This window comes from Schistocerca piceifrons, chromosome 5 (assembly GCF_021461385.2).
Source record: "Schistocerca piceifrons isolate TAMUIC-IGC-003096 chromosome 5, iqSchPice1.1, whole genome shotgun sequence".
Classification (NCBI taxonomy): domain Eukaryota; kingdom Metazoa; phylum Arthropoda; class Insecta; order Orthoptera; family Acrididae; genus Schistocerca; species Schistocerca piceifrons.
Genome location: NC_060142.1, coordinates 57,760,867 through 57,772,695, shown reverse-complemented (window position 1 = coordinate 57,772,695; position 11,829 = coordinate 57,760,867). Strand labels below are relative to the sequence as shown.

General features: G+C 37.8%; 1 protein-coding gene across 2 annotated transcripts; it reads left to right on the top strand.

Annotated features, from left to right (window-relative positions):
- Positions 1-376: 376 nt before the first annotated feature.
- On the top strand, positions 377-3,984 carry LOC124797918 (RNA-binding protein spenito). Of its 2 annotated transcripts, none has more exons than XM_047261049.1 (2): positions 377-502; positions 609-3,984. In XM_047261049.1, the coding sequence occupies exon 2, from the start codon at positions 669-671 to the stop codon at positions 2,958-2,960; it is 2,292 nt and encodes a 763-aa protein (XP_047117005.1). In that variant the 5' UTR covers positions 377-502; positions 609-668; the 3' UTR covers positions 2,961-3,984. The 2 variants fall into 2 exon arrangements, with proteins under 2 accessions (XP_047117005.1, XP_047117006.1); XM_047261050.1 differs by having other exon boundaries at positions 437-513.
- The last annotated feature ends 7,845 nt before the right edge of the window (positions 3,985-11,829 follow it).

The window sequence follows — 11,829 nt, the reverse complement described above, 5'->3', positions numbered from 1 at the left end:
GTATTACAAAATTAATTTTACTCATTCGGAAATTGTTATCGAACGATGCGATTCCTACGAGATACCCATATTTGTTCCCAACATTTGTGGGCCCATTTCCTTTCTTTTCTTTTCGTCCGTCAAAGTCATTATAATCTCTTTGAGTGAAGGCTTGACAACTACATTAACTCCCGTAAAAATAAGTTCATTTGTCGCCAATTTTAAAATAGAGGTTCCAACTGCGGCGTGTGGAAACGGTTAACATGACGTTAATGACAATGGTGCGGGGGATGAATGTGCAAGTAATTCATGCCTGAGTTAGTCTGGCGTTACACTGTCTTCGTTGCAATCGATCTGGGACATTGTTTCTCAGATAAATGTCATCTTTGACGCCTCCGTGAATATTTGGCATCGTAGGGACGCTGGAAGGAAGCGAAAGTAGTGCCTATAATTAAATATGTGGTTGTTGTTTGAGTGAAATTTGTGAGAACAGATTTGATTGCCAGTTAACGAGGTGCATCTGGTATGCTTTGTGTAAATATTATTGTTTACGGTGACCATAATAGTGTAATTTGAACATCAAAATGCGCGCATGGATACACGTAGTATAAAAAATCGTTGGTTTCCAGGTTAGTGCCGTTCGGTTGAACTCGTTTTGTCAGTATTTGGTGTGAAAAAGGTGACGAACTATGAAGAGGAGCTCGGACCGGGATACACCTCCAAGAAGCAAGAGATCAAGATCGAGTATTGGGAGGTATGACGATAGCTCGGACGAGCGGATTACACCAGAAAGGATAAGAAGAAGAAGTCGCGGCAGATCTCCAAGCCCCAGGGGTCGATACCCCTCGGAAAGCTCACACAGAGACGATTATGGACGATCAAGAGATGTGTCCGAGAGATCATATCCTAGTTATAAGGTGTTATGTGTTAGTGCATTGCATCCGAAAGCTAGTGACGACGTAATTAAAGATACATTATATCGTGAGTATAAAAAATTTGGTGAGCTGAGTGTAAGGATATCACATGATCTTGATGAGCGAGTTGCATACGTCTGCTTTAGAAGTTCAGAAGATGCTCGTGACGCTAAGCATAGTAAGCCTCGAATTATTCTTTTTGATAAAGTGGCATTAGTGGAACCTGTGTATGATAGCAGAAGTTCAAGCGATTTATATAGAAGAGGACCAAGCAGGCAGAGAAGCATTAGTCCTGAGTATGACAGATACTATCATCAGAGATCACGATCTCCGGGGCCAGAGAGGCACAGACAGAGTGAAAGTAGTAGGTATGAGAGATCATATGGTCCACCTCCTGGTATTCCTCATCGTGAATTTCGTAGAGAAGGCCCCCCTCCACCACATCATGATTTTATGAGAGCACCAGTGCACCATGGCCCACCTCATATTCCTCCGGGTCCACCACATCATTATGGTCCACCAAGGCATATGGTTCCAGGAGGTTTCAAGCCCCATCCCCATTTTGAAAAATTTGAAAACAAAAAAGATAAATTTCCTAACTATTTACATCACGTTCCTCCAGAAGATGACCCTCTAGCCACTAGAACATTGTTTGCTGGAAATTTAGAGATAAACATATCTGAAGAAGAGTTGCGTAGGATATTTGGACGTTATGGCATTGTGGAAGATGTTGATATTAAACGTCCACCTCCAGGAACAGGCAATGCATATGCATTTGTTCGCTTTCAGAATTTGGACATGGCACATAGGTCAAAAGTAGAACTTTCTGGTCAGTATATTGGAAAGTTCCAGTGTAAAATTGGCTATGGTAAGGCAAATCCAACAACTAGAATTTGGATTGGAGGTCTTGGTCCTTGGACATCAATATCCCAGTTAGAAAGAGAATTTGATAGGTTTGGTGCCATAAAGAAAATAGACTACGTGAAAGGAGATACAAATGCATATATCCTTTATGATTCTATCGATGCAGCTACTGCTGCTGTCAAAGAAATGCGTGGATTTCCCCTTGGTGGTCCAGAACACAGATTACGTGCAGATTTTGCCGATGTAGTGCCTACTTACACTAATTACAAACCTAGACCTTTTCCTGAAGAAATACCGGCTGGGGGAGATTTTAGGAACAGAGTTCCTGGACGTGATGAATTTGGAAGCTATGAGCCTGTCTATGAACCATGGCCTGAAGGTGACTTTGGTTATGGACCACCACGAGGTGGTGGCTTCAGGGGAAGAGGTATGCCATGGCATGATAGAAGGGGTGGAGGTAGGGGAGCATTTCGTGGAGGTGGATTCCCAGCTGATACTTACAGTGCTGAATGGACAGGTAGACGACCATTGCCAGAGATAGAGTATGAAATGCCCACTCAGCCGAGACGTGCAGGTTCTGCTGAACCAGGGGTTGACAGATCAGGTTCCCACTCCCCACGAAGACATTCTGTTGAGAGTGATTCTGGTTCAGACGGTCGTAGAAATGGAATGCTAGGTAGTGCTCGAACGTTGCCTGAGCTTGCCAGGAAATGTATTGCAATGTGGCAGGGTGCACTAATCTTGAAAAATTCGCTTTTCCCTGCAAAATTTCATTTGACTGATGGTGACACGGAAATTGTGACCACTTTGCTAAAAGATGAGGAGGGGAAGAATCATCTCAGAATCACACAACGCTTACGCTTAGATCAGCCAAAACTAGAGGATGTATCAAAGCGAATTTCATCTTCAAGTTCACATGCAATTTTCTTAGGTTTGTCAGGATCTACAAATCAAGTAGCAGCTGAGGATACTTCTGTGCAGACTAGACCGTTGAGAAACTTAGTTTCATATTTAAAACAAAAGGAAGCTGCAGGTGTTATATCCCTTCTCAATAAGGACACTGAGGCTACTGGTGTATTGTACGCTTTTCCTCCTTGCCCATTTTCAACCGAGTTGTTGAAACGAACAGCCCCAAATCTTTCAGAGGAAGGACTGAAAGAAGATCATTTAGTTATAGTAGTTGTAAGAGGTGGAAATGCATAATGTACAACATTACTCCATGTAAAAGTTTGACAGTTTCAGATCTTGCTCTTTGCTTTGGCATATTGTTGGTATATGCATGCTGAGGCTATCATGAAAGATTATCATTTCATAGTATCTTGTGCTCTATGTAGATCTTTCTCAAAAAATTAATGGCATATATGTGCTCATATTATGGTATTATTATGTACCATTAAGACTTAAGAACTCTGGCAGCTCAACAGTGACTGCTTAATATAGAAATCAGCGTGGCTAGTGTGTTTTAAAAACATATTTACAATACCGATATTGGTAGTGGTGGAAACAGTGCAGTACATAGGAGCCAGAGTTGTATTGTTGTGTAAGAGTTGACCAAGTTTCTTTTTCTTTTTTCTTTCTTTTTTTCATGTTCTGTTTTTTTGTATTTGCAGCTTCTTCAGCATAGGATAATGTAGTTTGTATGTTACATGTTAAATTGTAATATTAAGATATATTATTTTGTTTTACTTTTTTAATTTTTTTTCGGTTATGTCTCTGAATGTATATTTTCAAACCTTAAATTAAAAACCTGCAAGCAATTCTGTACACATCTAGTAAAATTTTGTGGTGTAAGATGTCCAAAGGTACGGGGTAGAGACATAATCACTGTACGCATAGGCTAGATGTTGTGGTTCATATTAATTAAATTTTTGTGACAGATTGTGGAGTGAGTATTTGTGTGATGTGGTAACATAATTGATTTGATACAGAACTGTGCCAAGTGCTGTGAGCTGCAGTTCAGTGAGACATTGTTGGACCCTGTATCTTCATCTATCTAGTGTTTTGTGTTAGTGCATTGTGGCAAGTGTAACAGTGAATGTGTAAACAGTTGTTACAATGCTCAGCTTGAATCACGTATTTGTCAGTGTATTACATTTCCTCAAAGTAAAAGTTATGTGTATTTCAGAGTATGAAAGTATGCTGTAACATTTAACCCTGAGCAAAGTGTGAAGTGTGTGTGTCTGTGTGAAACCCAAGAATGTGACAAATAGAATTTCTTGCAGTCCAATTTCGAATTTATCATTTACCCTAGTGCCTCTGTTTTACATTATCAATTAAAGTGGTCTTGTGTGTGCACAAGTGGTCAAAGGATGAAGGCATGGTAGTGTTACAACATTTTGACTCCAGTTTACAGTTAAAGCAATGAAGTTAGCTCATGGTGATAGTAGGTGTTCAATGGAAATCATCAGTTTGTGTACCAGTGAAGTGCTAGTAATTCAAAGTGTTGGTAGAACTTCCCTGTCTAAAATGTTACCTATTGACAAAAGTTTCGTTCTGTTCCCTAAGTGAAAGAAATTATTTGTGAATCATGCAAAAGTGTTGGGGCTTCAAAATTATATTTTGCGAAGAACTTCAACATGGTGTAGGAAATCTTAAATAATGGGTGAAACATTCAAATGTTAAAATTTTGGGAGTTTTGTTAGATTATCTTCTCCACTTTAAAAGATCCCATATAATGCACATAGAAATGCCATTGTTCAGTGCTGTAAACAGTTTAACAGTGGTGTGCACACACTCTCTGCTGTCATACCTTGTTTAGTGCCAAAACCGGAAAACAGTCTGCCCTCCGTCATGTTGTTTTAAAATGGTGAGAAAACAAACCTTGGTGAGTGTTTCACATTATCACCAGGTGATTAGGTGCATGCTTCAAGAAGGTGACTGTGAACTTCAGTGTACCTTTCAGGACAAATTAGAAGATGGTGGTATCAGCCATTGCAGGTGAGTTGGACAGTGCAGTACTGACTTGTTTATTCTGTGTGTGGGGATTTTCAAGTCATTACTGTAGCTGTGTGTTGTCCTAATGCTTGTACTGTTCTGTGTACACAGATTATAGTGTTGTTTTACTTACTACTTGTTGTATTTGCAATACAAAAATTGCAGATGGTTTTTCATTTTGGAGTCTCACAAGTGTGCTGCATTGAGGATGTTCTTTATTCAGGAACAACTGTGAATGGGTTGTGATACATATATTAATTAAAATTATTTTTCCTCTACATGGTTGGAATGATGCATACATAAGGACAGTATATGTTTCATATGAACTGAAGCACTCATATGTAAACTATATCAATTGAAACAAATCTAAAATAAGTGTTTCATCATGGAAGTTTCTTTTTAATCATGTTGTTGAAAAATAGAAATTAGTGGCCACATAAAATACATATTTCCCACACTTACCACATCAACCATACATGGAAAACTTCTTAAATGTACACATATAAAGAAATGTACTTTCTAAAAGTTGTGCTTAGGGATTGGTATTATGAACAGACCTAACATGTTCATTGCCGCAACATTATGTAGGAGCTATTTTTCCATTAGTGACTAATTTTAAGATATAGTACAAGATTTATTAAAAATTAGTTCAAATGCAACTGTTTTGCCACAATAAGTTGACCATTTGCACAGGTACAGTGATGAATGGCTAGAGGTGCGCCTTTGCCACCACATTAGGACAGCCCAGGGGGAGTAGCAGTGAGGGAAGGGCAATGCTACCAGCTTATTGTAAAGCTGGCACCAGTATGTGTTTTGTGTTTATACAAAAGCAGAGGTGACAAATGCAGAAATATTGACAAGTCCTTGGAGACAAATATATTCCAGCTAGTGCCAATCTTCTCCACTACCAGCACGTGTAAAAACAGGTCAACTTATTGTGGCCAGGTAATACACAGTTTTGTAACTATTCATTCATTAGCATTTTCAAATATTACATGGTGATTTCAGTGATAAGATTCATGGAATGTCACAATGGGGAGAACTTGAATGGATAGATTTTTTTATGTTAGTACTGATAATATCACTATATTGATTTGGATAGAAACTGCACTTACATTACAATCTCTTGACTTGATTAATTATTCCATTTTACCCATACTTTTTGCATCTGCAGACTCATCAATTGATTAATTATATGTAGAATCCAAAATAATGCAATACATGCACATTATGACAATTTTTTTCTTCCACTAGACCTCATCCGCACTGTTATATTTGTAAGCACCACAATCCAACAACTAGTAACACACAAACTTAAAAATAGTTTGTATGGATGCCTGCCATTCAATGGTGAGCCTGTACAGGGTCAAAAGTGAACCAAAGGGATAGTAAATCTTTCCAAGAGACTGCAAAATGAACGGTTGCAGTTTCCAATCAAATAAGGTGCTATAAGACTTAATGAGTTTTAAGTTGAGAACTTAGTGGATTTTATTATTTTGTCAGCTTGGTGCTCAGTCATTTTCCCTTGCTGTGTTTTTGAAATTTACTGATCTATCCACTTCGTGGTGTGTTACTGTGGCACTGGAATGTAGAAGATAGTGTGTTAATTGGAGCCCCTGTAGTTCTCTACAGGCAGTTCAACATATGTGCCCAGTTTGTAAATTAGCCCAAGTAGTTGAAGAATATTTCATTCTTCTGCAAATGCAGGATAAGATGATGGTAGTCTTGTGGACAAATGAGAAAGGGGGGATGAAGTAACTGATTAAGTGGAAAGGTAGATAACACTGCTACTCATTGTAGCAACTCCTACAGGCTGTTGCGTCATTGAGTAATGCATAGATCGTGACTGTGTCTGGGGGGCCTGGAAGTGACAAGTTGCAATAACGGTTGTGATATGACAATAATACCGTACTTTCCAACTCATAAGAGGAACAAAGTAGTTCTAATGTTTCTGTTTTGTCTTCCAACACGTGTTTGTATCCATATTATACTGTAGGTCCCCGTCCAACTGGTTAGGTAAGTCAGTTCAAAAGTTGCCAGAGAGCAATTGTGTACCAGCTCCAATAAGATCATGATTTGATTTCCTTTAACATACCAAGTAGAGTATTACATTCCAATCAACTTTGGTGTTGAGAATGGCTTAGTATATGGTTTTCATGTGTTTCATTTTAGTTGGTTCATCATGTGTATTATGTCACCAACCAACCGCACATTCCTGCTAAAATATTTTATCATTTGTGTCAGTAAATATTTTGAAACTGAAACCTTTCGCTTTGGAATTAGGTTGCATTTGAATGTAATATTTTAATGGTTTTTTTATTGGTCTTTAGGTATTTAAACATATTAATTTTAATGGTCACTTACGCCCTTCTGAAAGGTGCTGATGACCTTGCTGTTTAATGTCCAAGAATAATTCTGTTCTGAATGTCAAATCAAAACACCTTTCAGCTGTGTAAATTTACAGATGTTATTTTATTGAGCAACCAGTTTCAGCAATATATTACATTATCTTCAGGCCACTGACCAACGTGTAAGAAGAATCCCTTCTCTGGTCCAGTCAAAATGGGCGACAACATTCAATGACTGGTATCTGTAGATTTTTTTCTTACAGTTAGCAGGTGATGATTGAAGGGATTGCTGTTTCAAAAATCTGTGGATACCAGTAACTGAATGCTGGCCGCTATTTCGTCTGGACCAGAGAGGGAATCTTCTTACACTTTGCTTTGCCTGAAGATGGCATGATGTATCTCAGGAACTTGTTGCTCAATAAAATGACATCTGGGAATTTAGACAGCTGAAAGCTGTTTTGATTAAACATTCTGTATTGAACAGCCAAGGGCCCACAATGGTTTGCATACAGATGGACATACAGAGACTTAAGTTCTGTCCCATTTTTGCCTGCTATCTAGTAGATATGGTTCACATGTATCTTCTGTGGCTGTACAAACTGTTCTTCATTAATTTTTTACTTACTGATTGCAGTAACTATTCTCATGAGGGACAAAACATTTTTACCTTGAAGTTTGTAGTGTTTGCAAAAATGTGTTCAGTAATTGCTACCATAGGAGAAGTTTTTATTCTCGGTGTTTGTTGTATGTGTAAGTGTACAATATCAAAACTATCCAACATTATTTTGATACTGGTAAGTGATGTTCAGCTGTATATGATTTGATTTATTTGCTCTTTCAGGAATCATCCACATTGATATAGAATTTGTCATTGTTATACAATTAAAACAAATAGCTCAAAATACACACACATGCAGAGTAAATAAGTATATTGTGAGGAGAAGATTGGAGGTTGACTATGACCTTGTTGATAGAACCATTCCAGCATTTGCATGAAATGATTTAGGAAAACCTAAATCAGGATGGCTGGACAGAGCAAACTCCATACTTCTTAATACGAGGCCAGTGTCTTAACTGCACTGGCTCATTCGATTGGTTGCGGTTGTACAATGTTCTTTGATTTACACAATTTGCACCAGATATATTATGAAACATAGTTTTGCACTACGTCACTGCACAGACTAAGTACACCTGCTGGTGATTCCTGGACCACAAACGTGCTGTTTTGCTCCTTGCGCTCCCTCCAGTCTGTTCAGAAAACTGACTCCAGGGCTCTAAACATGCAGCTATACTCCATGATCATCTTGTTTTCCCCATTAGCCCATCTGGAAAACTGGCTCAGCATACCACCATGGCAGGTGAGATGTCCAGCTCAAGAGAATGACAAAACATTAGTATCATGCATTCATTTCCATGGACAATTTATTGAACTACTTTATTCTCTGATAGAAAATGCTATTTGAGTCATTTGTTTGTCTCTTCCTTGATAAATAAAAGTCCTAACTGACTCGTGTGATTCTATTTTCATTTTAAAGGTACAGTTATGTTGGATGTAAATGAATGAACTGAAAAAACTTCCATTTTAAATGGTTTTCCTGTGGGAAGATTATATCCAGTCTCATCATGTGCTCTTTGAAATCTTGGTTGTCATATTGCCATGGTTTTATTTATTCTTATTAGTTTTTCTCTGTTTCTTATCAGTGTTTTTCAATGTATTCTTTGCTCTGATTTGACATGCTTGTGCGGAATATTTGGCAATATTGTCATTCATATCCACTTGGCCTTCTTCATGGTATGAATCTTGCTTTCTTCTACTGGTTGAATGTTCCCTTTGCATTTCTCGTTTGGTATTGACTTAGTTTTCTGCTTTTCATTTTAGTAGCATTCATATGTTTAATATTTCTCATTTAATGTTGTTTGAGCCCTGCTGTCTCCCCTTTTTTTTTTTTTTTTTTTTTTTTTTTTTTTTTTTTTATAGCAGTGGCATTGGTGACCAATTAATTATGTTCCTCTGTTTCTTCACACTTTGTATCTAATTATTTCTATTTTTGATATACATTTATGAGAGGAAGAGGTTACATTTCTTTAAGACCAATTTGTTCTACTGATCTTATTCGCATTTGAATGATAGTTTTTCTACTTGACACTTGATTGAATGATAGTTTTTCTACTTGACACATGTCAGAAGTAGTATGTGACACTTGTTAAGAATTGAAAGCCTGTGTACAAAATTTTAATAACTCCAGAGATGGGCAACATGTATAGCAGTTTTTCCCCATAAACAAATGGATGCTTTTGACAGTTACCAAGCCGGCCGCTGGTGGCCGAGTGGTTCTGGTGCTACAGTCTGGAACCGCGTGACCGCTACGGTCGCAGGTTCGAATCCTGCCTCAGGCATGGATGTGTGTGTTGTCCTTAGGTTTGTTAGGTTTAAGTAGTTCTAAGTTCTAGGGGACTTATGACCTCAGCAGTTGAGTCCCATAGTGCTCAGAGCCATTTGAACAGTTACCAAATTTTGTTTTTATAACTGAATACATTTGCTCTTCCACACAAGGGAGAATTTGTAGTCTTGCATCAGGCTGCCAGGATAGTATACGGCAGATAAGAGATCGTTTTGTTTTGTGTTTTTCTACAAATGGCTTAAACTTTGTTGTGCTTATCATATTTATTTATTTAAATACTGCAGTTTTAATTTTTCCTCATAGTCTATGGATAACTACTTGAAAATAGACTAGCTAGGGTACTTGACAGTGTCAGTTGTCAATTCCAACACTGTTGTTGTGGTCTTCAGTCCTGAGACTGGTTTGATGCAGCTCTCCATGCTACTCTATCCTGTGCAAGCTTCTTCATCTCCCAGTACCTACTGCAACCTACATCCTTCTGAATCTGCTTAGTGTATTCATCTCTTGGTCTCCCTCTACGATTTTTACCCTCCACGCTGCCCTCCAATGCTAAATTTGTGATCCCTTGATGCCTCAAAACATGTCCTACCAACCGATCCCTTCTTCTAGTCAAGTTGGGCCACAAACTTCTCTTCTCCCCAATCCTATTCAATACCTCCTCATCAGTTACGTGATCTACCCACCTTATCTTCAGCATTCTTCTGTAGCACCACATTTCGAAAGCTTCTATTCTCTTCTTGTCCAAACTGGTTATCGTCCATGTTTCACTTCCATACATGACTACACTCCATACAAATACTTTCAGAAACGACTTCCTGACACTTAAATCTATACTCGATGTTAACAAATTTCTCTTCTTCAGAAACGATTTCCTTGCCATTGCCAGTCTACATTTTATATCCTCTCTACTTCGACCATCATCAGTTATTTTACTCCCTAAATAGCAAAACTCCTTTACTACTTTTAAGTGTCTCATTTCCTAATCTAATCCCCTCAGCATCACCCGATTTAATTTGACTACATTCCATTATCCTCGTTTTGCTTTTGTTAATGTTCATCTTATATCCTCCTTTCAAGAAGCCGTCCATTCCGTTCAACTGCTCTTCCAAGTCCTTTGCTGTCTCTGACACTAATGTATTGAATCTAATTTTTCATTCAATGTGCATTTCTAAATTTTGTGACATGCAGTATGGATCTATTTTACAGCCACAAAGTGGACAAACTAGTGAAATAGTAATAAATTTGATTTCTGTTGCTAAATCACAACACCCTCATTCATTGTACACATCACTACTACTTTTGAAAGTGGCAGATTTTGTCATCTGAATAACTCATAACAAGAAATTAAAGGAAGTAAATGATGCATGCTTACTGTGGATTTAATACTTATTGTTTTGGTGCTGGGTGGGTAGTTCATAAATAGCAAAGACTCTATTGGTGGTGATACAGTTGCTTTAAAATGTGTATACCTCAAGTAAGTGTGATGGAGACATAACAAACATTGTGTAACAGAACTTGTCACTTTAGTATGTGTTGTAATGATATGTACAGTGAAGGTGTCTTGCTTTTCAGCACCAGAAACCGAATTCATTATTAAATCACCAGTTTGGTTTTTCTGTGCTATCCTAGTTACATAATGTATGTTTCAAGTTCCCAGCCACTGGCAAAACTGGAACTTGCACCACAAACAGATTGAGTTTCAGTTTTGTGCTTGTATGTGTAACTCTTAGTGTATGATAGTCATCAAGACACCACACAGACATGTAAGTCAACGGAGTACGTAAGGAGGTAGGCAGTTTTAGTGGTTACATAATTCTGAATTTTACTGTTATGTTGTACATATCAGTGAAAGATGACAGCCAATTCTTCCTGTTTCATACACAACTAACAAATAGACTTCTTACATTTATCATCCTTTCTGCCCTTAATGATATTTTGACAGCTAAAAATTATTTTGCCGGATGGTTTTTTCAGTTAATTTTGAACATTAAATAGTTGCTAATGTAACCAGTTTTTACCACAAGAAATTGAAGACTATGGAATTCCACGTTAATTAATTGCAGATTGTTCACTATTAATTGGGTCTGAAATTTAAAATATATGTGTGTGTGTCAGATCAACCGCCTACAGTTTTTGCATTAATAGTGTCCACAAAATTATTTTGTTTGTGGTGGCAACAGGAACAGTGTGATTACTCCTAAAATAAATTTACGCATGTTCGTGTAATTCACATCTCTTACTTTTTTCTGCTGTGGAATTATGCTCATTGAACATAGACATGAAGCAAGGTAAGTATGTAGCCTTTCGTACAAATAATGATGAAATAAATTTTAACTGCCACTTTCCAGATTAGTATCTCCTGAACTGTTGTCTGTCACTTACGTAATC